The sequence below is a fragment of the Hemibagrus wyckioides genome, linkage group LG23 (genome assembly GCF_019097595.1).
Source record: "Hemibagrus wyckioides isolate EC202008001 linkage group LG23, SWU_Hwy_1.0, whole genome shotgun sequence".
Lineage (NCBI taxonomy): Eukaryota > Metazoa > Chordata > Actinopteri > Siluriformes > Bagridae > Hemibagrus > Hemibagrus wyckioides.
In genome coordinates, this window is record NC_080732.1 from 12,999,444 (window position 1) to 13,025,559 (window position 26,116).

A 26,116-nucleotide genomic window follows, 5' to 3' on the forward strand; every position below is an offset into this window, starting at 1 on the left:
CATGCCATCCAGGCGGATACTATAATTTAACGGACCTGCCTGATCCATCCAGATGCTCTACCCCTGGTTGGAGTCTCATCACTTGGTGGTGCTCAATGCTGCTGGGGATAGATTTGCAAGGACAGCCTGTGACCTTGGGGACTGCTGTAGATAAAACCGTTTGGAGACTATCACGCCGTCCTTGACTTGATGTTGCCTCATCTTTCGATAGGAAGGAATTAGTGCTATATAGGTCAACAATGAACTCAAGCTACACAGGCAATGCAATTGCAAATGGCTTTTCCATTTGAAATATGGCCGACATTATATATTTCTGTAATGAGAAATATAAATGGTAATACATGATCTGCATTTTAATTTGAATTCGGTCACTATTCATGCGACATCTAGACACTGCGTTGATATCTAGTTGAAGGAATCTCAGATGCTGAAGATCAGCTTCGTGAAGTTCCTGTGAATTGTGCAATTTCAAATAGAGGTAAGAGAGTCAGCATTTACGGCTTCGACCCATCAGAAAGTCTCGAGTTCAAATCCTGGAGCCCTGGATGTTAAACTACATATGGAGTTTAGATCTTCTTGGTGCCGTCAGTGCTTCCTGATTTTTCCAACCATGTACTAATCATATCTAGGTACAAATTAGGCATCAACCTATGCACAAATTACCATTACTTAAAGAGGACAAAATCCACATGCAGTGATATTTAAAGATTTTTTGGTTTATTGTGCAAACAGTAATATACAGATACATAAATTGCCATTTCAATAGCATTGGAAAAATGTTACATCACATGGCATTTTGTACATTCATTAATATTCAATCAGTCCCAGAGAATTTTTTTTAGTTTTATATACATTTTATGTTAATGCAAGTGCTTCCTTTGCTGTAAAAAAAACCCAAAACAAAACTGATTGTCCAAAGGATATTCCCCGTCCTTCTTCTACATGTTTGAAAAGGCACTGCGTCATAGCGTAAACTAGGATGCCCCAAATTGTGAGTTCATCGAGTCTTGTGCAAGATTTCCTTCATTTGTTGCGGTGAAATACAGGCAAGCAGAACTGGTTCTCGCCTGAAGCGCTCTCCGTGAAGACCAAGAGCCTCTCTGGCATGTTCCTCGCATGCAAACTGAACAACAGCCTCGCCAATTCCGTTGCCGTTTTCATCCTCAAGCAATTTGACGTCCTCTTCGCCGATGTTATACATTCTGAAAAAGTCCTTCACCTCTGCTCTGCTCACATCAGCGGGGAAGTTCCGTGCGTAGATGCAAGACAGGGCAGGCAGAATTTGGGAGCTGCCAGGCCGTGGCCTTTCCGATTCGGCGTATTGGTTTTGATACATCAGGTCTTTCATTTTTTCCCTGGTAATGGAGGAGACGTCAATTTTTTTCGAGTGCATCACGGTGCCATTCATGTTCATGGCTGAAGTATAGTCTTCTGACTGGGAAAATATTATAAAGGCAGTAGATGTTCGTTCCTTCCATTTGTTTAGCAGATGCAGGATTTTACTGTTTGGTATGTGAGGACATGCAAACATGTGCCTTATCTCACTTTTGGTAATATTTTTAGCAAGGTTCCTCACCATGACGTAGTGCTCTGTATCATAAGACGGAGAGTTAGAGCGGCGCCGTTTTGGTGAGCCCGGAGATGAAAAGGATCTCGTACCTGGAGAATTCTTGAGCAAATGCCTTTCAGGAGAGAATCTGTCCAGCTCTGAGAAAGTGTTAGAAGAGGAATTTTCACGGAGCTTCATGGCGTTTTCCCACATTCTTTCATGGGCCAGTCTGACCTTAACTTGGAAACCTAAGTCCCTTTGGTTTTTTAAGCTGTATTTCAGGCCCTCTTTAGCATCCTTAATACTGGCCATTTTCACTAGACAACAATGCCTTTGCTCTTGAAACATACCCGTTATTACATCCACCACTTTGAGTCCTTCAAGAAACTGGAAGACTTCCTCTTTGGTGATCGTATTTGGAAGGCCGTAAAGCCAAAGGTAACCCGGTTTGCAGAACCTGACCTCTCTCACTCCACCTTGTTGCTCCTCCACATGGTGCATCATTGATTCCACAGCCCTTACCTCATTTTTAACGGGCTGTCTTTGGTCTGCTATGGGACTCTTTTCGAGGACATCCTCACCCAAGTTTGGTGTATTTGCTAATTGCATGGGATTAACTGGTGGAGACTGGTCTCGATTGGTGACTGGACTAACTGGTGAAAATTGCAATCCTTTAACAACATGCAACAGACCTTTGTAAAGCTCTTTCGTGGTCTGAAGCTCAGGTTTACATTCCGTCGAAGCACGTTTCCTCTTCCTCAACGTCAACTCCATTTTGTGCTTAAACTCAGGCACGCTGCTTTTAAAAAGGGTAACGGTTGACCCTCGGAGAGCTTTTCCAGAATGCAGCATGGCCAACTGTCTGGCTCGCTCTGAATGGAAGAAGATAAACGCTTCGCCTGTCTTGCCACCGATGATATGGACTCGTCCTTCAGGGATGGTTAAGCCATGAAAGAACCTGCGAATGTCTTCAGGTCCTGCTTCATCATTCAGACCCTCCAAACGCAGTACTGCTGCCATGTCGACCTGGCTAAGAGAAGACAAAGCAAACATTTAGATTTGAGCCATGCAACAGAAAAAATCTTCATAAAGGCTGGTGTAAAGGTCACAAAATCCAGCCTTGATTAAAGGCGTCGAGAGGGAAGGAAAATAATGCTCAGCGCCCCAACCGCCTCAACCCACGCGCAGTCTCTTCGTTTGTCATCAGCGGAAGTCCGACGAGAGAAAAAAAAAAGTTTTATCTTCTTTTTAAATAACTTACCTTTCACGCTTTCGTGAAAGACGACACTAAGGTAAAAAAAAAAAAAAAATCTTTCACTTAAGATATTCGTCAGACGGAAAAAAAAAGTTAAAATAAGACGCCGTTCAGGTACACCCAAACACCACGCCGCTGCTCGTGCACGAGCTCGCGCCAGAACACCAGAACAAGCGCTTTGCATGCAACTTATGTGGGGTAAAGTAAAGTCCCTGCCTACACAGGAAGAGGCGGGGCGTATAAATGTGGTTTCCGCTTTTTATCTTTCTGCACCATGGCGACGGGGACGCTAAATTTACCACAATTCTTGTACGGATGCTTTTTAATATTGCTGTTAAAACCAAACCCGATTTATTGCCAGCAGTTTTCTATTTCCTTTTCCCAGCCGTCGGATTGCGGGCTGCAGAGTTATTTTGACATTTCCAGCTTGACTTGTGTGAAATGTGGAGCGAACCAAGTCGGGAGTAAATCAGGTAGCGATGCTACACTAGCTCTTTTTCTGAGGTCCATCCTAAATAACTCGCAATAAGGTTTAGTTAGCTGTTTATCTAACAGATCGCTATTTGGGATCCATGCCTCGATTTATTATATTTAGCGATGCGATTTAGTTAGTTGCATTTTGATGGCCTATCTAGGCATAGTAGCGTTAACTCACCGACATTAAAAATCTGATTTATATAGACATGCACATGGGTAAAGCATTCGGATTAATCTGAAACTTGAGCTTATTGTGAGGCTTGTTACTTCTTTTCAGGGGAAAGTAGACCGTGCACGCGCAACAGGTCACTAGGAGACAACCAGATGACGCACGTGACAAATCAAAAAACATTAATTCAGATGTTTTAAGATATTATTATAGGATAGAGATGCATCAACAGATTATAATCTATAGACATTTAAATATATATTGATCAGGCATAACATTATGATCAATATTGTGTTGCTCCCCCTTTTTGCTGCCGAAACAGCCCTGACCCGTCATGCACTGTGTATTCTGACACCTTTCTATCAGAACCAGCATTAACTTCTTCAGCAATTTGAGCAACAGTAGCTCGTCTGTTGGATCGGATCACACGGGCCAGCCTTCACTCCCCACGTGCCTCAGTGAGCCTTGGCCGCCCATGACCTTGTCACCGGTTCCCCACTGTTCCTTCCTTGGACCACTTTTGATAGATACTGACCACTGCAGACCGGGAACACCCCACAAGAGCTGCAGTTTTGGAGATGCTCTGATCCGGTCATCTAGCCATCACAATTTGGTCCTTCATCAAACTCGCTCAAATCCTTACACTTGCCCATTTTTCCTGCTTCGAACACATCAACTTTGAGGACAAAATGTTCACTTGCTGCCTAATATATCCCACCCACTAACAGGTGCGATGATGAGGAGATCATCAGTGTTATTCACTTCACCTGTCACTGCTCATAATGTTATGCCTGATCGGTGTATTTGTCCATTTCACTAAACTAACCATATTTAAAAAAATACTAGAATTTCTATCAAGAACACAGATACCATGACGTAGTTTATTGAGTAGTTTGGAAATTGGACGAAAGAAATTGTTACAAATGCAATAACTTGCTTTTATCACATGTATATATTGTGCAGCACTGGTTAGACGGGAAATAAAACATCAAAAATAGTTAAATTTGTTAATATATTTCAACAAATAGTGCTATGTACTCTTCACAACAGGTGTGAGCTGTGAATGTCAGACGGGTTTCAAGGTCCTGAACAGCAACGGAGGATACCTTACCTGCCAAAAGTGCCCAGACACCAAACCGGTATGAGATCATATAAGGAAGGACAAGCAAATTAGAAGAGCATTGCAGTTAAACTAAATAATCTGTAAAATGGGGGATAAATGGGGGGTATATTCCATCAAACTACTTTTGACAGATCTGAACAGCCAATCAGATTCGTCTACGTCATAATCAGATGGTCATAATCAGATCATAGTCATTATCACGTCATAATCAGACATAATCTTCATCCAATGAGGACGGTTGATGTTTAACTCCTAAAGGTCTCACACACACACACACACACACCTGAAACACCCCCACCACATGACACACATATAAGCACATTTAGGAGTCTATCAATTGACATCACAACTTTGGAAATCCATCAGCGTGTACAGAACTTCATTCAAACTTTAAGAGACCATAGACTTTTCCACAGGTGAGAACTTTAACACATTAACACAAACTTGAATTAATTCATTTATATGTATTAGATTGATTGTCATTAATATTATTCTATTTGGATTCTAAATATGAATTTTTTTTTAACATTTTAATTACAGAACAAGGCAAGACTATGCTTATCTGACACTAGTGTCTAGGAAATCGAAACAATCCTCCTAGGTAATTTCATTCTGTCTCTTAGAACAATGATTCGAGATGAAAGGTATAACTCATAATACCAAGAGAATCATTTCTTTCCTGTTTCGTTTTAGACAACGACGTAGTGATTATTTCCGACAACGAGTTTCCTGAAACATCCACGTAAGGCCTAAGAGCGATAGAACTAAGAATGATAGAACGTTCGGATTATGTCCAAATAATTTACCCAGCCCTTCAAGGGTTGTAAAAGCTCTCCCTTACATTTTTATTGTTTTCTTCTTCAAAGTCGTCTATATCCTCTTGTTCTTCATCGATCCCACTCTCATCTTAAATAGAACAGAAAACAGTAAAAATGTAAGGGAGAGCTTTTACAACCCTTGAAGGGCTGGGTAAATTGTTAGAATATTCAATATTCATATTTTATGTTATGACTTACCCTCAGTTTGATGGTTTGATCTCGGCCACGGCTATACTTAAGCAACTGGCCTTTTGACATAATCCGGACGTTCTGTCATTCTTGTGTGTGTGTGATTGTGGGGGTGTGAGGCCCCTTCAGGAGATAAACGTCCACACACAGAAAGCCACTCTAAACATCTGTGTTTTATCATTAAAAACATTAACCATATCCATATGGTTATGTGTGTTTGTGTGTGTTGTGTGTGTGTGTGTCAGTCAGGTTTGTGTGTGTGTGCGCATGTTTTTGGGGGTGTGGCTGTGTGAGACCCCTTCAGTTAAACGTCCACAGAAAGCCAGGGGTGTGGCTGTGTTTTATCATTAGAAACTTTATCCTTATCCATATGGTTATGTGTGTGTGTGTGTGTTGTTTGGGCTGTGTGAGAACCCTTTAGGAGATAAACTTTGGATTTGGGTCTCACTGGATGAAGGGGACTGGACTTTCTGAAAATAAACCAATCTGATTGGATGAAAAAGGAACGGGACCTTGTGTCATAGACGAATCTGATTGGATGACCTTTGTCCTAGACCCTGATGGAATGTACCCTGTATTATTATATTTTTATGAACTCGCTCATCCATGTCTTTATGGCCCTTGCTTTGTGCACTGGTGGAACAGGAAGGGGTCATCCCCAAAACTGTTCCCACAAAGTTGGGAGCATGAAATTGTCCAGAATGTCTTGGTATGAAGCTGAAATATTAAGAGTTCCCTTCACTGGAACTTAGTGGCCAAACCCAACCCCTGAAAAACAACACCTGAATTCAATGATTTGGAAGGGTGTCCCAAAACTTTTGGCAATATAGTGTACTCTGATGTGTATCATAAAATGTTTGCAACATGAAGAATAATTAATAATAAAGAAAGAGCATTGAAAGAACATGTTTGCTTGGACACACACACACACACACACACACACACACACACAATCTCTTTCCAGATCAGACTTTATTATTATCTGATAAGTTAAAGCAGGCGTGTTGAAACCAGGGGAAATTTAAAACTGATAATAAAACTCATCTTTAATACATTCTGCCATGTAGTCCTGTCTTAAGGTATTAGATAGAATGAACTAAACTCAAGAAATCGAAGGGCACCACAGCAGGAAATGTACAAATGTACTGGAAGCTGGCATCTTCTGTACTGGTTTCTCCAACATCGTCCACTTGCTGCCTTTATGAATGCCCATAACCTCATTGGTAACATCTGAGGTAGATGCCGTCTATAGTGGTGATTTGGAAGTGTTCCCACTTTACCCATGGTGCATCATTTGTGTTCTTTACACAGAAGAATGCGATTATCATCACAGAAAGATGAACAGATTGTACATTATGACATTTATCACAATGACATTTATCACAATGATATTTCTCTGTGATGCAGAGATTTCCTGACTGTGGAATATTTCAAATATTCCCTTGACTCGATCTAAAAAAAAAAGAGCAAAAAACCCTAGAGAAGTTTTTTGTATCATTCCATACACTGAATAGCGTTGTCACATTGTTTATTAGGGTGTTACACAGGATGGATATGAATGTATCAGATGTCCAGGCGGACTGGGAGAGGACGGGAAATGCCAGTGTCCTGAATATAGTGTTCTTGGTGAGTTGTGTGTTTTTTTTTTTTTTTTTACAATAATAAATTACAATAATAATTAAGGAGGCATCTAAATTTGATACTCAGTACTTTGTAACAGTCCTAGGCGAATGTCTTCCTCCGTGTGAGAGTCTCAGAAGACACTGTGGTTTTCTAGCTAACATTATAAGCTGAATATAAGCTTGGTGAAGAATTGAATGTTTATAGCTGCTATAACATTTTTAAAAATGTTTCATAGCAATAAACGTAATATGAAATGATAAAAGCAATGACGTGTTGCTCTTTAAAAGAATACAACGTGTAATATTTGACAGATTGTCTGTTTTGACAGTGGAAAGAAACGTAAATGGCATCCCTCTCCAAGAAGCTCTGTGTGAGTTGTGTAATGGAACAGAGACAGCTTTTTCTTTTCCAGACGCAAAGGGCGACAGGTGATCAATCTCTCTCTCATTCTCTTTCTCTGTCTTTCTTTTTTTTCTCTCTCTGTCATATCTCTCTGTCATCTCTCCCTCTCTCTCTCTCTGTCTCTCTCTCTCTCTCTCTCTCTCTCTCTCTCTCTCTCTCTTTTCTGTCTCTCTGTCTGTCTGTCATCTCTCTCACTCTCTCTCTGTCTGTCTCTCCCTTTCTCTCTCTCTCTGTCTCTCCGTCTCTCTCTCTGTCTCTCCGTCTCTGTCTGTCATCTCTCTCTCTCTCTCTCTCTCTCTCTCTCTCTCTCTCACTGTCATCTCCCTCTTGGTCATCTCTCTCTCTCTCTCTCTGTCTGTCTGTCTCTGTCTCTCCGTCTCTCTCTGTCTGTCATCTCTCTCTCTCTCTCTCTCTCTCTCTCTCTCTCTCTCTCTCGCTTTTTCTCTGTCATCTCCCTCTCAGTCATCTCTCTCTCTCTCTGTCTGTCTGTCTGTCTGTCTGTCTGTCTGTCTCTCTCTCTCTCTCTCTCTCTCTATCTCTCTCTCTCTCTCTCTCTCTCTCTCTCTCTCTCTCTCTCTATGTCTGTCTGTGTCTGTGTCTCTCTCTCTCTCTCTCTGTCTGTGTCTGTGTCTCTCTCTCTCTCTCTCTGTCTGTCTGTGTCTGTCTCTCTCTCTCTCTCTCTCTCTCTCTCTCTCTCTCTCTGTATGTCTGTCTGTGTCTGTGTCTCTCTCTCTCTCTCTCTGTATGTCTTTCTGTGTCTGTCTCTCTCTCTCTCTCTCTCTCTGTCTGTGTCTGTCTCTCTCTCTCTCTCTCTGTATGTCTGTCTGTGTCTGTGTCAGTGTCTGTCTCTCTCTCTCTCTCTCTCTGTCTGTCTGTGTCTGTCTCTCTCTCTCTCTCTCTCTCTCTCTCTCTCTCTCTGTCTGTCTGTCTGTCTCTCTTTACTGTGTATTTATTTTGCCTTGCATGTGCATCACCACATGTGTGTCCTGTATGCGTAGATGTGTGCGATGTCAGGAATCCTTCATCAACACGTCTCAATCCTGCAAATGTAGCTCCAAGCCGGTGAGAAAATGAATATACGGTATTCTCTGGCGATGTGTTACAATAATGATGCTACAATAATTTCCATGCACCAGGTCAAATTTCAGCTCAAATATATTTCATTTTTAAGACTTACGGTTACAGTATTTTAATAGAAAAATAAAGTGTAACATACTGATATGTTTACAGACTGGAGGTATGTGTTTCCCTCCCAGCAGTCTGCCCACTTCAGTTGTTGCCACAATCAATTTTGCTCAGTTGGTAAGCATTTGATACGAACTAAAAATGTCGAAGAAATTAAAGTGCTCAGTCATCTGTAAATTTAGGTCATTTTTAATATTCTTTGGTTAAGGGCCTGGCTGTTACATCTGCCTGGTTTTCTGACTTCTTGTATTCATCTGCAGCTGCATGTCTGGTGGGTATATACACACACACACACACACACACACACACGCACACATCCATGCACACTCACTTGCCCACCCACTTTTTTTTATCCTTCCAAATTGTGTATTAATTTTAGACAATTTTTATCTATTTTTATTCATTTGTTAAACCAGGACAAAAATATCACAAAAAATCTAAACCCCAAAGGAAAGGTTTGCAGTAAAGGAAAAAAAGCTTAAAGAACAGATTGTGCTTATAACTCTTCATGCATATAACCACATCCTTCCTGCTGCCTTCTTTGTAGACAAAAAAAAACAAGAACCTCATATTTCTTTGACCTTGAAGACATATCATTACTTCAGAGATGCATTAGTATAATGTATTTTATGGTCTTTGCAGTGGATAGCATCCTTCTCCGATTCCTCACGTCGCTTTGTATCAAACCGTCTGTCAAATAAATAAATGCAAGATATTGATTTGTCCTCGTCTGATTAGAAATACTTGTATTGAGTGAGTCAGTGCAATATACAAGCACTTGTGCATAAATATCCCAAATCCAGGAGTTTAAAGAGAAGCTGCATTTAAATGATGTGGTCTGGGAAGTACTTTGAATTTTATTTTCTCAGTTTTAGAGACAACCCACATGCCTTTTAACATGATTAGCTATTCTATTAAGCTATTTTCTTGCTTTCTTATCTATTTATTCACTAGCACCTTGCATTTGGAAGACCTTGGGTCTGTAAAGTGCTTGAGGCTGTAAGTAATTCCTAACTGGAGGTTTATTATGACCGGCTTGACATGTTGTTTTGTCTTGGTTTGTAGTTGTTCAGTAATCGGACAGCGTGTCAAGCTCTGGGGAACATGTGCGTGATGAACATGCACTCCTCAAGCACGATCAGCAACGATGCCTGCGGCCTCTACAACACCATTTACAGAGCAACAGCAGCACAGGGCAACAACCAGGACAACCCATACTGGTATATAGATACACATGTACAAAACACTTGTATTGTTAGAATGAAGATCTAAATTGAAGTGTTGGTCTTATGTCACCACTCTCCTTAAATCCAATGAAGAATTTATTCACTTTCACACCACAGGGCAATTCTGCCTACGTGGATGTTTTCTGACAGTGGGAGGAAACCCGACTGTACAGACTGTAACCTGAGCTCAGGATCGAAATCTCTATGAAATGATCTAGTTCGATTTTCTAACAAATATCAAGCTTTTTTGATATCTGATACAGAGAGATTGATGGAAATCTCAAAAGTTCACCGAACCATTACAGACCTCCTGAGCATACAGTGAAAGCACTGCTTGAGCAAAACAACACATGGGAACTAGCCATGCGCTATCTTGCTACAAGATGAGTCAAAACAGTCACTAAATTATGACTACAGTTGACTAATGTTGAGCGAGTTAAGGAATCGAGGGGGACAACAAACAAAAGGTAGGATGATCAAAATCTGGGTCTTATCTACCCTGTTTGAAATCAACACATTGTTCAACATGAAACTAGTCTGATTTCATACATAAATAGTTTTTTTTTTATAAACACAATAGAAATGATAAGATTTCATTCACATAAACCCACACTGCAGATCATATTAAATTACAACCACAATTTGACTGTTATAAAATAACCTGGTCAGCTACTACAGGTACTACAGTACTGCTACTATGATATGATATGATATGATATGATATGATATGATATGATATGATATGATATAATATAATATAATATAATATAATATAATATAATATAATATAATATAATATAATATAATATAATATAATATAATATAATATAATATAATCTTTAGGCTGCTCCCTATCCGAGGTCACCACAGTGGATCCGCATTTTGAATTTGGCACAGGTTTTACCCCGGATGCCCTTCCTGATGCAACCCTCCCATTTTATCCGGACTTGGGACTGGAACTGAGAGTTAACCCTTCAGTAGCTCCCTGCCCGGGAATGGAACTCTGGCCGCGGCAATGAGACCGTGGGATCCTGCCGCTAAACCACCATATATAATATAAAATAATATAATATTATATATTGTAATATAATATAACATAATATAATCTGTTGCTCTTTAGGCTGCTCCCTATCCAAGGTCACCACAGTGGATCATTTGGTCCGCATGTTTGAATTTGGCACAGGTTTTACCCCGGATGCCCTTCCTGATGCAACCCTCCCATTTTATCCGGACTTGGGACTGGAACTGAGAGTTAACTCTTCAGTAGCTCCCTGCCCAGGAATGGAACCCTGGCCGTGGTAATGAGAGCAATCCTGCCACTAGACCACCATATATAATATGATATAATATAATATAATATAATATAATATAATATAATATAATATAATATAATATAATATAATATAATATAATATAATATAATATAATATAATATAACAAAATGTGTGCATTAGGATACATGATTAAACATGACCTCTCCAGCCATGCTTCATGCCAAAGGCTATATCTGATTGTTAAATATTATTTAAATACATTATAATTATTTAAATAATTATGTTGCTTGTGAATTATTTATTATTTTAAAAAATATATATTTTTATTTTAATTTCTATTTATTAGCTATATTTTTAGGGATAGTATGACACATGCAGGCACACATAGGATATTAACACGTGTGTCTAAGAACCCTTGAAACCTTCTCTTTTAGTGTTTTGAATAGCATAAGAGACAAACCAAAAGATAAGACAGCATGGTAACTCAGTAACAAATTATATTAGCAATATTTACATTTACAGCATTTGGCAGACGGCCTTAACCAGACTTACATTTTTATCTCATTTTATACAACTGAGCAATTGAGGGTTAAGGGCCTTGCTCAGGGGCCCAGCAGTGGCAGCTTGGTGGTCTTGGGGTTCGAATTCACAACCTTTTAATCAGTACCCTAACACCATAACCACTGAACTACCACATCCAATATGGCAAACTGTGTCAGAATTCATGGCCTGTCAGATGAACAATAGCTAGTTAAGGCCACTTTACACTTCGTTACATAAAGTTTTTCATTGTTTTATGACTGGACAGAGTTGTTGTCTGGTCCATTATCTGGGTGACCTCATATCCTCATATTCTTCATGACTCCAGACTAAGCATTTCACTTATTTTGTAGCTGGGGAGAGATTAATATCTTTCTTGTTTTGACATTTTAATCCAAAACTGTGACTTACACTGCTCCTTACCATTAAGCCAAAATACTTCCATACATCAGAACATGAAGATTTGTGGGAATCTTCTTGCTGCTGATCACAGCCATTGTTGTTTTCTCAAGCAGTTATGTTCTCATGAGCAGCAGCATACTGAGGATAAGCGTAGATTTTATAATCCACTGTAGCCTTATCCTGATCCGAGATGCAGAGAAATGACTTGGAAATGTGGGCTTGATGAAATGTCAATGTTTATTACATGTATATGCATACATAAAAATGTAGGATGTGAAAGAGTGTTTGTGTTTTCCACCTACAGGAGGATAAACCTGCCCTGGCTGTATTATGGAGAGCAGCCAGGATTAGCATCAAGAGTTCTGCAGACTGAGCCGCTGCCTGTAGGCTTCAGCTTTAAAGGCACAAACAAGGTACAGATCCATAAATATATCTAATCAAAAATAATCAAATATTCTGATGTCATATATTCAAGAATCTGCAATATTTCTAGGTCACTATTTAGTACAAGGGTCAGATTTTAATTGAGTCTTACTTCCATTGAAGCATATGTTTATATGACACGGCAATGAACCTGATTTAACATGGATTGTCAGGTTTATGTTATCTATCCATCCATCCATCGTCTATACCCGCTTTATTCCTAATTAGGGTCACGGGGGTCTGCTGGAGCCTATCCTGAAAGGCAGGGGTACACCCTGGACAGGTTGCCAGTCCATCACAGGGCCACGTATAGACAGACAACCACACACACACTCACTCCTATGGGCAATTTAGAATTACCAATCCATCTAATGTACATGTTTTTGGACTGTAACCTGAGTACCCGGAGTAAACCCACACAGGCACGGGGAGAACATGCAAACTCCACACAGAAAGGCTCCTGCCTGTTCAAAACCCAGGATTCAAACTCAGGGCCTTCTTGCTGTGAAGCAACAGTGCTGCCCGGCTTATGTTATCATTATAGAAAAATATAAACATAATATTTCAAAACTTCACATTTGTAATATAAACATAAGCAGTAGATGTTGATGCTTAATGGGCTAAAAGGAACGATTTCCCAGCAATTTAACAATTTAAATGTCTCCTTTAGACAGAGTATTTGTTTTACACAGCTGCATTTCTGAAATTGGTTACTTATGGTCTAATGGGTTTTTACCAACCGTCACCTGGATATAGCTATAACACTGAAACGTGACTTGATATTGGGCTTTTCCACTGCCTTCCTTGTTTCGATGTGTTTTGAAAATGTTCCATGATGTCATGTTTCATGCTTCATCACATCATTCTAAAGAAAATGACTTTGCTTGAGGTTTGGAAGAGTGCCAGATGGAACTAGAATTTCAGGTCTGTAGGAAAGAAATCACGTTCTTATAATAATGATCTCGTGTCTGTAATGTGTTGTGGAATTTTTATCTGCTACATTAACGGTCACTGTTAGACTAGCGGCCTGATTACGTAATCTGTGGGTTGTTTTTTATATCAATAGATTAAAAGACTAAAAAGGAATGATTTTAATAAAAGAACTTGCACGAGGCTGGACACATGCCATTAGGTTATTTTTTTACACTTTAGATCTTAGTTATTGTTTGCCTCTGTGTCTTTATGTAGCTCCAGGGTCCTGGAGGAATTTTTATTTTATTTTATTTTATTTTATTTTATTTTATTTTATTTTATTTTACTGTCTACTGCATCAGATACACTGATCAGGCATAACATTATGACCACCTTGCCTAAAATTGTGTTGGTCCCCCTTTTACTGCCAAAACAGCCCTGACCCATTGAGGCATGGACTCCACTAGATCCCTGAAGCTGTGCTGTGGTATCTGGCACAAAGATGATACAGGCAGATCCTTTAAGGCCTCCATGTTCCCCACCTCGCAACTTATGGGACTTAAAGGATACTTACAGGACTTTTAATAGATACTAACCACACCTTTCACCCAACGTGTGCTGGGATAGGCTCCAGCAGATCCCCGTGACCCTAATTAGGTGGGTAATAAAGTGGGTATAGACAATGGATGGATGGATGGATGGATAGATACTGACCACTGCAGATTGTGAACACCCTACAAGAGCTACAGTTTTGGAGATGCTGTGATCCAGTCATCTAGCCATCACAATTTGGCCCTTGTCAAACGCACTCAAATCCTTACACTTGCCCATTTTTCCTTCTTCTAAAACATCAACTTTGAGGAGAAAATGTTCACTTCCTGCCTAATATATCCCACCCACTAACAGGTGCCATGATGAGGAGATAATCAGTGTTATTCACTTCACCTGTCACTGCTCATAATGTTATGGCTGATCGGTGTATACATGGTTAAAATGACAATAAAGCCTCTTGACTTGACTTGAAACTCATGTATGTTCCTGATATGTGTGTTAACTCTTTACAATGCATTCAGTAAGATAGTTAGTTAATTATCTGGTTCCTCCTCCTCTCTCTCCCTCTCTCTCTCTCTGTATATCTGTGTGTGTCCTCAGAACACAAACATAGAGCTGTGGGTGGCAGTATACACAACACAAGGAGAGTTTATAAAATGGGAGCGTGTTGGCAGAAGTCTCCTGCAGGTAAATCAACACTGTGGCTTACACACACCTCATGAACTGTTCACATATACGGAAAACCAGAATGACGAAATAAAGTGAAATCCAGAGACAAGACAAGACAAAGTATGAGCTCTGATCAGATGTGCCCATTTCTCACATGTGCCCACAATTGTTTCTTTATGATAGAATGATATAATAACTATTTTTCAATTATTTTATATCGGCCCATTACAGCTAAATCACTACTGATACCAAGTGCTTTAATGGTTACATGAGATTTACATTTTTTTAGAGATTTTATTTTATGTTTGTTAATTGATTGATTGATTTGATTTCAGCTTTGTCCAGATACCTCAACCAGACAGCAGGCTGCTTACACATTTGGGACAGCCTACAAGCAAAGCGTGAGTATTCTGTGTACACGTGTCTTTAGTCAGGAGGGTGTGTTTTGGTGGCTCACATTCTTTCTTCTCAGTGTGTTCTCTCGGTCTCGGATCTCCTGGCTGCTTATTCGGAGCCTCTGTTTTACGACGTCTTCATAGTGCAGCAGAAGACTGCGGGAGATGAGCGTCTGCTGGCTGTGCCTATTCTCAACCTCAATCTGCAGTTTAATGGCCAGTTTATCAACCAAGGTAACCTATAAAGCTGAGTTTTAATCTCCAGTGCTGCGTTAGTGATGTCCCAAGTGTGAACACAAAAGTGAGAGATTTCCAGACGATAAGCCGGACACGTTTGTGTTTTGCGGGCTCTTATTGTATTTCCTTAAAACAGATTTTTCTTTTCCTTCACCCTTCTTTCAGTAGGTAGTTTTCCCATCACACAACAACTAGCTTTCTCTGAGATAGAAATAGCCTTTATTTGTCACATATACATTACAGCACAGTGAAATTCTTTCTTCGCATATCCCATCCTTGGAGGTTGGGGTCAGAGCACAGGGTCAGACATGATACAGCACCCCTGGAGCAGAGAGGGTTAAGGGCCTTGCTAAAGGGCCCAACAGTGGCGGTGCTGGGGCTTGAACCCCTGATCTTCAAGTCAACCACCCAGAGCCTTAAACAATTGAGCCAATGCAATGCAATCTGTTTCATTAGTCTGCATTTTCTATCCCATAATTTTTTGGGCGGAATTTGAGGGCTGCAGCTTGTCATTAACGGTTAAGGTCTAAACACACGCACAAAAAAATCCCTTCATGAATAATTTGGCAGGCTCACAGCCTAGAGCGTCATGAAGGGGATTTTAATAATCTGAATTGGCATTCCAGAAAATTAGCTGTGTAAGCTGACTTTGAATGCACAGAACACATACTGAGTATAATTATTTGATTGACACCGTTGTTTCTTGTCCCTATATGCATCTTGTGTGTGTGTGTGTGTGTGGGTCCTAGCCTCTGACATGAATAGCTGGTACCTGACACGAAGGCTGATGATGATAGACACATTGAGCGGGAGAGAAAAGAGTCAAACAACCATCCCCAGAGTTATTCGTGTTGCCAGTAACTTAAAAATCAGGTATAAATGCATGCATTCACATTTTAGCACACAATTCTGATGTTTCATGGTTTTTAAAATAGTGTTGTATGCCTTATAGGTTCCAGCTGGTGCCAAACACCCAAAAAGGACAGGTGTACCCTCCACTGATGACCGTATCCTACTCTGATATTCTCATCACTGACCCGGCCAAGCAAACCGTAGCTGTAGGTACACACAAAGTATATATTGTGTATGTGCGTGTGTATATGTGTATATAGTTGGTAACTTTTACATGTGTGTGTATTTAGGTATCATTCTCTTTGGAGTATGAGATGGATCAGGAAGAAGCACGAGTTAAAACTGATGTGAGTGTTGAAATGAGTCTTAGATTGAAAAAGTCAAGTAGTTCTGTTTTACGATGACGATGAGGATGAGGATGAGGGTGGTGTCTGTGTTATTCAGATTGCACTTGGTGTGTTGGGTGGAGTGGCTGTTGTTTACTCTCTTTTGAAGACAGCAAGCTGGAAAAGAAGGATCGCTTCTCCACTCATTGACGTACAGGCAAGCACACACACACACCACAATATTCACAGAAGCTTGCAACTTTTCAAAATTAAAGTATATAAAAGTCTACTCAGACTTCCGTTAGAAAATAAATCTGAAGATCCGAATAATCACATTATTTATAAATATTAAATAATTTCTAAGAAGTTATATTATTAATAAATAATAATTAATAATTAATTTACCAAAATTCCAAAAGAAAGATAATGTAAAAACTTCTGCTTTTGATTTGTATTGACATGTCTAAAATATTTTAACTATACTTGGTTACTATTAATAAAAAAATGGCATGTACTGTATTTCATCCAGACCATTTTGAAGTTCCTGCTGTTCTACTCTGGAGATCTGGCAAATGTTTTCTTCATCATCACTGTGGGAACTGGTCTGTACTGGCTCATTTTTTATAAGGTCAGTGATTTTTTTTTTTTTTTTTGCTTAATGATTATTAAATAAGCTAATTAATTTACAATAATTTGAGTGTTGGGTTGATCTTTAGTATGAAAAAAGGCCAAACCTGGGCAAACACTGCCATTATTTACACCGATCAGGCATAACATTATGAGCACTGACAGGTGAAGTGAATAACACTGATGATCTCCTCATCATGGCACCTGTTAGTGGGTGGGATATATTAGACAGCAAGTGAACATTTTGCCCTCAAAGTTGATGTGTTAGAAGCAGGAAAAATGGACAAGCGTAAGGATTTGAGCGAGTTTGATGAAGGACCAAACTGTGATGGCTAGACAACTGGATCAGAGCATCTCCAAAACTGCAGCTCTTGTGGGGTGTTCCCGGTCTGCAGTGGTCAGTATCTATCAAAAGTGGTCCAAGGAAGGAACAGTGGTGAACCGGCAACAGGGTCATGGACGGCTAAGGCTCATTGATGCACGTGGGGAGCGAAGGCTGTCCCGTGTGATCTGATCCAACAGACAAGCTACTGTTGCTCAAATTGCTGAAGAAGTTAATACTGGTTCTGACAGAATGGTGTCAGCAGAGTACACAGTGCAGGAAGGGTCAGGGCTGTTTTGGCAGCAAAAGGGCAACCAAAACAATATTAGGTGGGTGGTCATAATGTTATGCCTGATCGGTGTATAATAAAGATAGTATTAACACAGTTAAGCACTGCTTTATTTATAGAGGTGTTAACACTTGACCCCCCCCCCCCCGCTTTGACACAAAATGTGGTGGTTTTAATGATAGTGTATTTTCTTTTCTTTTTTTCTGTTTTTTTTTTTCCTTCTGTATTTTGTCCAGGTTGTGGAGGTAATTCTTTATTTTTCCTGTTTCCCAGGCTCAGCAGTTTGTGTCTGTATTGTTGCCCTTGCCAGCTCAAGAGGATCGTTTTGTCATATACGTTGGCTGTGCTTTTGCACTTAAGGTAATATATGAGATGGGATGATATGTACCTTTTTTTTTTCACGTAGTTTTTTAATCAAGTTGACACAGTAAAGCCGGTCAGCCCCCACCACCCACCCACCACACCCCCAACCCCACCACCACCACCACCCAGTGAGGCCCAGTGGCTTCATGTGTATTGTTATATAATCTGAAACCATCGATTGGTGTTCATTTAAGGTGTTCATTACCGTAACCATTCCATATATATCACAGTTTTTCCTGCAAAATACACACACACACATGCACTTAACACTCAAACAAGCTACTGTGGTGTCAGTAGGTTCTTTACTTGATGATGAAGCATGTGTCCTTTTCATAAACCTCAATCTTGACCTGGAGAGAATTAATAAAGCGCTGCACAGTTTTTCTGAGCGGAGATAGCGGTACGTTTACAGTCAACACATTCCTGCACCAATCTGGCTTTTGTCTCATCACACTCCCATATTTTCTTATCAGCTTACCGCTGCCTAAACACATGCACTGCTCCCTCAAGGTCTTTGATAAATTCATCCAAAGTAAAAAGAAAAACACATTTCTCTCTTCTCCACTCTGTTTGTTCTGGAACAAGAAGCTCATTATAGAAGACTCCACAACACCCTGTAATCCTGAACTAAACTGAACACCTGAGATATTAATATTGCTGTAAATCTTTGCCATAAAATATTGCAGTTTCATCAGAAGTAAGATGGTTAATGAATCAGACCAAGAGCCAGTTTTTTAATAAAAGAAATGGAGGTATACTGACAACCTTGGCGTTCTATAGTCTAAACAAAAATTGGACACAGCTGGCATTTATCCTAATGTGTGCATGCAAGTGGACAATTTAAACAGACAGGAGAAAAAACGTGACCAAGTACTTAACCCAAGAAACAGACAATAAGAATAAAAAAAAAAATTAAAATGAAAACTGAAAAATGGTGCCACACGTGTGGTTCAAGTTTCTGAAACTCAGCTGCGTAAATTTCCTGTAAAATATAAGGATAAATTACTGGCAGTATACGCCACTGAAACTCAGCTGCATAAGTGAACTGTCTAACTGCGTTTCTCTTTTATATTCTGCAGGCGGTGCAGTTCCTTCATGAGTTGTGGTTGCAGATGTCAGTGGATATATTCTTTATAGACTGGGAGAGACCTCGCAGTGGCAAGTCCAGTAAATCTGTAGAAGGTAATTCTCACCATCTTTCTTGTAGTGCAAGTCAAGTCAAGTCTTTGTTGCTATTTCAACCATGAATAGCTGACGCAGTACCACAGTGAAATGAGACAAGGTTTCTCCAGGACCCTGGTGCTACATAAAATAACATAGATCTAGAAAACAACACTGAGCTAAGGATTGAAAGTGACTTGTCCTAGCCACATAAAGGGTATCGTGTGCAACCTAGTGCAAACAGTGCAAGACAAAAAGACAGTACAAGTGAGTGTGTGTGTGTGTGTGAGAGAGAGTTTGGATGTGTAGGAGCCTGATGGCCTGAGGGAAGAAACTGTTACACAGTCTGGTTTTGAGGGCTTTACATCAGGCTGTTAGCTGTTCTACATCCTCTCTATATGCAGACTCGTCATTCTTGCTGATGGTAAGCCACCATGGTCGTGTCATCTGCGAACTTGAGGATGTGGTTTACATTGTGCATTGCTGTCAAGCTGTGGTTCATGCTATGTATTGCTGCACCGTTGTGAGTCAGCAGAGTGAACAGCAGTGGAGCACACTGAACACACAGCCCTGAGGGGCCCCAGTGCTCAGTTTGGTGGTGCTGGAGATGTTGCTTCCAATTCGAAATTAACTGAGATGTCCCAGTCAGGAAGTCCAGGATCCAGTTCTAGTTGGCTAGACGACTGGATCAGAGCATCTCCAAAACTGCAGCTCTTGTGGGGTGTTCCCAGGCTGCAGTGATCAGTATCTATCAAAAGTGGTCGAAGGAAGGAACAGTGATGAACTGGCTCATTGATGCATGTGGGGACCGAAGGTGAAAGGTGTCAGAATACACAGTATTCAGGGCTGTTTTGGCAGCGAAAGGGTGGTCATAATGTTATGCCTGATCAGTGTATATGTGTGCATGTTTTCAGGGTGTGGTGAAGGAAAGACCGCAGCACCAACAGTCAGCATCTGGAGGACGTATTTTGTGGCTAATGAATGGAACGAGATCCAGACAATCCGAAAGATCAACCCGACCTTCCAGGTTATCTCTGTGCTCTTCTTCCTGGAGGTGAGCTGCTCTGCACAAAGAGACATAACTGTATGTGTATGTTTATGTGCATGGTTAGATTTTGGGTTGGTGTGTGTGTGTGTGTGTGTGTGGTGGTATGGGTGTGTACGTATGGGCATTAACAGGTGGTGAGATTCTCCAGCCTGGCATTGAGAGACCCCTCTTCTGAGCTTCAGCGCTCATCTCAGGAATACATACCCGCCTACAGCCGCATACTGCGCTACGGTGTGGCAGCTGCGGTGTGGCTTTGCATTGGTTTCATACAGGTGCACACACACACACACACACACCACATTCATTTTTTTTACTTGTTTTTCGTAGTGTGGAACAAGAAGTCACACACACACACACACACACACAATAAAATAAAGCTTAATAACTGGGCCATTAATAAAAACAGTATTAACTGTACTTCAAATTGGTCTGGGAAAAAAAATCACAAATTGAATGGTCTGGTTTACTTATGCTGCGTTCATGCTATCAAAATAACCTTCTCAAAAATATAGCACAAAATTTGGATTGAAAATATTGTTGACATCATCATTCATTCATTCATTCATTCATTCATTCATTCATTCATTCATTCATTTATATTCAGCAGCTGCTGTATCCCGGTCAGTGTCATGCTGGATCCAGAGCCTGGGAACAAGAGAGAAATGCGATCACAAAATATAAAAAGTTTCATTCATAAAATCAGAAACAAAATGGCATATTTCGTCCCTGAAACAGACCAGCACAAATGCAATAATAATTCATTTGGAAGACAGCCAGAGCACTCACAACTCTGAGCACAAGCTGCTGCTGTTCTCTTATCTTCTTCTCTCTTCAAAAATAAGTTTAAATCTATTAAATTGTAAAAACCTGGGTATGAACGTAGCATCTGTTGGTATTTTTCTAGCTACTTAGCTCTGTGACATCTGTCATTTATATCCGTGTTTTAAAGGAGAAGTTCACTTCCTGAACAAAAATATATAAATAATTTACTCAACCCCCTTGTCATCCAAGATGTTCATGTCTTTCTTTCTTCAGTCATAAAGAAATTATGTTTTTTGAGGAAAACATTTCAAGATTTTTCTCCATATAGTGGACTTCGATGATGCCCGCGAGTTTGAACTTTGAACTCTAAACGATCCTAGCCGAGGAAGAAGGCTCTTATCTAGCGAAACGATCGGTCATTTTCTTAGAAAAATAAAACATTATATACTTTTTAACCACAAAAGCTCGTCTAGCACTAGCTACGTGATCATGTCAGAAGGTCACGTCTGATGTAGGCGGAGCTACAGACCCAGTGTTTACTAGTGTGTAGAATGAGGACCGCGCATGAGTTGTTGCATGTGGAAGAACACAAAGTTATATGTACATTTTTGTTAGTAAAAAGTGACTTATTTGCACGTCCTTGGCCTTTGCACGTTCGCTTTTGTTTGTTTGGGTCCGTAGTTCCGCCAACATCACGTGTGACCTTTCGACTTGATTATGTAGTACGTAGCGTGTTATTGTTTGGAATTTTGTTTATAATTAGTGCACTCTTTCTAAATACATGGTGTTTTTTGTAATGGCTGACTCCCATGGGCTTGCACGTTTGATGCTCTTTATAGTAAGATTCATAATAAATGTACTAAATAACTAGGTTCTTATTTAACAAAGAAAATATAGACTATAGATATGGTCAGTCTTTATTAAAAAAAATTATGTTTAACATTTATTAAAGACACAGAGACACAGTTAATTCCAGAGTAATATGTTTATTCTCCTATTAACAAACTGATGTGTGTTTACTGCACGGGGCTAATATTTTGCAATGGGTTTCAAGCAGACAAAGAACTTTCTGCTTAGAAGATAAAGATACAGTTAACACGAATTATTATAAATGATTATGTAATTTATCATAAACAACCAATTGTTCTCATGAGAATTCAGCCAAGTACTTGGATTAGATAAGAGGTCAAAACTGTTATTCTCTTTGCCCTCGATGCAGGGGTCTTAAATCAGGTTTTGGATAGAGTAGATTTCTTCTATGCGTTAAATCTCAAGTACATTGTCCTACATACTTACACACACACACACACACACACACTCTAGATAAGAGCATCTGCCAAATGCCAGACACACACACCCATACACACAAACCTAGATAATAAGAAGCAGATGTGCTAAACTTCTGGTTACCAACATAAATGTGTGACAACAGAATATAATAAAGTATAAACTAATATTAAATAATTAATATAAGGATCTATGATAAACAAATTAAAATCAGGAGAAGATAAATCATCCACCTTATGGGCGCTGTGTAACATTGTTTATAGGGAACAGGTATTAGTGATAAATGAACTTGTCTTGCAGATGTTTCACAGCATTAAAAATAACTAAGACAAATTGCCATGGTGGAAGTGGAATAAAACCCTTTGGGGATGTTTTGACAATTACAATATCAATAAGCCTTGTCTTGTTTTATTCAGGGGTGACCATATCAAGGTGGTATGTGTTTCCTTTTCTTCAGATCATCTTCTTCTCTGTTTTCTACGAGCGCTTTGTGGAAGACAAGATTCGCCAGTTTGTGGATCTCTGCTCCATCAGCAACGTGAGTCTACCTAGCAGCTCGAATCTGTATGCTGGTGTGTAGAATGTAAGCATATTTATATAAAATCATCAGCAAGCTTGATATGCAAAAGCAAAACACAAAGGAAGATTACTGAGAGTTCTGTATTTTCATAAGGAACATAGCATGGTGAGCCTGCCTGATATTGACAATATTCAAATACATTGCGATTATTAACATCATGAAAAGTGAAAATGAATAGGACCAAAAGGCGTGTATTACATTTGAACAAGTCTGTTCCCTTAGATTGAATCTAAAATAAAATAATACTTTTATTACATTCCAAAAGTTTGACTTTAATATTGATTGTCAGAGTTAATAGGTTAATATTGATTATTGTTATTCACATATACTATGCCTCCATTCCACATGAACAGAACACACTCTCTTTACACACTACACTCTCAATTTTTATTTCACATAAGACGCGGCGTTGTTGATCTCGGCAGTCAGAACTACATTCTGGCAGCTGTGCTAACATATGTACAGCAACTGGTTAGTAAATGTGTGTGTAGATATCTGAACAGGATGTACACTACCATTCAAAAGGTTTTTTTTTGTTTCCAGGAGCACTGGGGCCTCCCACTCCTTTGCACTGTTCTGTAAGGGAGTAGTTCACTGTTCTATGAAGGGAGTTAAGATAAGTTCTTACCATGAAAAGAAAGAGTTAAAGGCTTTTTGAACCTAAAGAAGGCCACTTTTATTGCGTTCTTAATCAGCTGTGCTAGCGTAAATGCAAAAGGGTTTTCTAATAATCATTTAGCCTAATAAAAAAGATTGACTTGGATTTTAGTAAACTTAACATGAGATTGAACCAGAGGACTGATGGTTGCTGGTAATGGGCCTCTGTGCCATAATGTAGAGCTTTCTTTAAAAATCATCTGATTAATTTTATTTTTTTAAGTAGATAAAAAAAGAAATTTCCAGTAGTATAAGTTTCTAAACCCACACACAAATCATACACTGCTTCTATATCTGTCTTAGACTCCCACAGTCTAGCATATTAAACTTTTAGAGTTTACAGAGGTGTTTCCTCTTTTGGGCATACTGAGTTCTCTAGTCCTCTAGTCCTAGACTAGTTGACATTGTGTCCCTTGTGTCTTCTTCGTGACCCTTCTCTCTCCGATTCTCTTTCTTCTTAGGCCAGGGAGAGATATATCCATTTTGCTTTCAGACTGTGCCAATCCAAGCCAATGTCTGCGTGTGGGAGTACACACATAAGATGCGGCCCAAATCGCATATTTATTCACTATTCTCGATCACTTTTGTAGTTTAAATATTGAGTAATGTGATCCCATTGAAAACTTCAACAAGAAGAAGTGCACTTCAAGTTCCTGGACACTTTAAGCACTCAATGGTCATAGCTTTGCTTACATAGTGAATGAGGGAGGAGCTGACGCTTGATGACGTATTAAAAAAGTATTATAATTATAATTGATTAGGACCTTATTAAAATCTGGGACTTGGTGATCTGTAGCTAATAAAGCTGCTATCCTCAGTTATTGTAAATGCACGTATTTTTTTGTGATTGGATGTGTTTTAGGTATCAGTCTTGCTGCTTTCTCTGCGCTGTTTTGGCTACTACATTCACGGCCGGTCTGTGCACGGCCATGCCGACACCAACATGGAGGAGATGAACTCCAACCTGAAGAGAGAGGCGGTAAGAATCGTTTGAATCAGAAATTTATATATGATGATGTGGGATACAATTGGACTCTGTGTGTGTGTATGTGTGTTTACGCTTCCTGTAGGAGAATCTTTGCGGCCAGAGAGGACTGTTACCTAATTCTGACGTTCAGACTTTTCAGATCTCCATAACAAGCCGTCTGAGGGCGCAGTATGATCGTATATTCGAGCCCCTCAGCAGAGTAAGCACCGTTTAGTTTCTCTGATTTGGATATTAATTACGTTGTTCAAAGAAAAATCCACCCTGAAATATATTTACTATCTTTATATTGAGGTTGATTGTGATGCTCTTGGTGATTCTGGTGCTAATCTGCTGGTTGATGATGCAACTTTGTCATTTTTGTAAGACGTAGCAGTTGTGTGCCATGCTGAAGTCACATGGAGATATTGCTAGCGTGTTATAACAGCAATGAATAGTCTCTCTTTAGGTGGAAATGAGGCAATGGTTAAAATCTCAGAGCTGTCACAGTCAGCAGGTGGCTGAACTGCATTGTGGGGGAATCAATGATACTAGATCAACCTGTTGGTGAATGCAATTATAACAAATTCATGACATGAGGCTAAAAAGATGTTTTTAAAGCAGATGTACAAGGCCTTTATTAACATGACTGAACAGATTATTAATGTTGTTTCCTTCCTCACACAGAGAAATGGACCCTCGAGATTGATCGATGCCTCCGCCAACCCGTTCGAGCAGAACACAAAAGCCTATCACACCATGAACCGCTTTCTCGCCTCTGTTATTGACCACGTGAGACATTTTTTTAACTTCACCTTTATCAGTCATGCACATGGCGCATGTGCTCACTCGTTTTGTTCTCCATCAGGCTCATCGTGAGATGGATTACATTGTGAAAGACAAACTGCTCTTTGAAAGAGTTATCGGAATGGAGTTTATTGAACCCCTGGACAAAAGCATTTTTTATAACGGTAAGTTATTTAGCGTGACGTTTTGTGATTTCTTTATTGTCCATTTACAAAATAACAAAAAAAAAACAATAAATAAATAAATCCAAGTCTATATATACACTGATCAAGCATAACATTATGACCACCTGCCTACTATTGCGTTGGTTCCCCTTTTGCTGCCAAAACCCATTGCATTGTGTATCTAACACCTTTCTATCAGAACCAGCATTAACTTCTTCAGCAGTCTGAGCAACAGTAGCTCGTCGTTGGATCAGATCACACGGGCCAGCCTTCGCTCCCCACGTGAATCAATGAGCCTTTGCTGCCCATGACCCTGTCCCCGGTTCACCACTGTTCCTTCCTTGGACCACTTTTGATAGATACTGACCACTGCAGACCGGGAACACCCAACAAGTTTTGGAGATGCTTTGATCCTATCGTCTAGCCAACATAATTTGGCCCTTCATCAAACTCGCTCAAATCCTTACACTTGTCCATTTTTCCTGCT

General features: G+C 39.8%; 2 protein-coding genes across 6 annotated transcripts in view; one reads left to right on the forward strand and one right to left on the reverse strand.

The window, feature by feature from the left end:
* Positions 1-695: 695 nt before the first annotated feature.
* Positions 696-5,429, reverse strand: rbm12ba (RNA binding motif protein 12Ba). Of its 4 annotated transcripts, none has more exons than XM_058376663.1 (2): positions 5,415-5,429; positions 696-2,579 (listed from the first exon to the last, which is right to left on the reverse strand). In XM_058376663.1, the coding sequence occupies exon 2, from the start codon at positions 2,567-2,569 to the stop codon at positions 998-1,000; it is 1,572 nt and encodes a 523-aa protein (XP_058232646.1). In that variant the 5' UTR covers positions 2,570-2,579; positions 5,415-5,429; the 3' UTR covers positions 696-997. The 4 variants fall into 4 exon arrangements, with proteins under 4 accessions (XP_058232646.1, XP_058232645.1, XP_058232644.1 ...); XM_058376662.1 differs by lacking the exon at positions 5,415-5,429 and adding an exon at positions 2,811-2,989 and having other exon boundaries at positions 696-2,575; XM_058376661.1 differs by lacking the exon at positions 5,415-5,429 and adding an exon at positions 2,811-2,989.
* tmem67 (transmembrane protein 67) overlaps positions 3,034-26,116 on the forward strand; it is a 36,336-nt gene continuing 13,253 nt past the window's right edge. For both annotated transcript variants that reach the window (XM_058376658.1, XM_058376657.1), the window contains exons 1-26: positions 3,034-3,277; positions 4,501-4,589; positions 7,116-7,206; positions 7,532-7,631; positions 8,604-8,667; positions 8,836-8,907; positions 8,999-9,061; positions 9,856-10,010; positions 12,537-12,645; positions 14,720-14,806; positions 15,124-15,189; positions 15,261-15,417; positions 16,170-16,293; positions 16,373-16,478; positions 16,563-16,619; positions 16,717-16,815; positions 17,128-17,226; positions 18,110-18,196; positions 19,279-19,381; positions 20,275-20,414; positions 20,540-20,680; positions 22,915-22,995; positions 24,557-24,673; positions 24,765-24,881; positions 25,346-25,450; positions 25,527-25,629. In XM_058376658.1, the coding sequence (XP_058232641.1) occupies positions 3,079-3,277; positions 4,501-4,589; positions 7,116-7,206; positions 7,532-7,631; positions 8,604-8,667; positions 8,836-8,907; positions 8,999-9,061; positions 9,856-10,010; positions 12,537-12,645; positions 14,720-14,806; positions 15,124-15,189; positions 15,261-15,417; positions 16,170-16,293; positions 16,373-16,478; positions 16,563-16,619; positions 16,717-16,815; positions 17,128-17,226; positions 18,110-18,196; positions 19,279-19,381; positions 20,275-20,414; positions 20,540-20,680; positions 22,915-22,995; positions 24,557-24,673; positions 24,765-24,881; positions 25,346-25,450; positions 25,527-25,629 (2,731 nt within the window). In that variant the 5' untranslated portion in view covers positions 3,034-3,078. The remainder of the gene's footprint in view (positions 3,278-4,500; positions 4,590-7,115; positions 7,207-7,531; positions 7,632-8,603; positions 8,668-8,835; positions 8,908-8,998; positions 9,062-9,855; positions 10,011-12,536; positions 12,646-14,719; positions 14,807-15,123; positions 15,190-15,260; positions 15,418-16,169; positions 16,294-16,372; positions 16,479-16,562; positions 16,620-16,716; positions 16,816-17,127; positions 17,227-18,109; positions 18,197-19,278; positions 19,382-20,274; positions 20,415-20,539; positions 20,681-22,914; positions 22,996-24,556; positions 24,674-24,764; positions 24,882-25,345; positions 25,451-25,526; positions 25,630-26,116) is intronic.

What these genes read in the sequence shown, in the direction of transcription:
- rbm12ba (XM_058376660.1), bottom strand. Translation starts at nt 2,988, where the DNA reads ATGCAAAGCGCTTGTTCTGGTGTTCTGGCGCGAGCTCGTGCACGAGCA. An exon ending in GACAAACGAAGAGACTGCGC is followed by an intron (nt 2,580 to 2,731) that starts GTGGGTTGAGGC and finishes GTCTTCTCTTAG; the next exon opens with CCAGGTCGACATGGCAGCAG.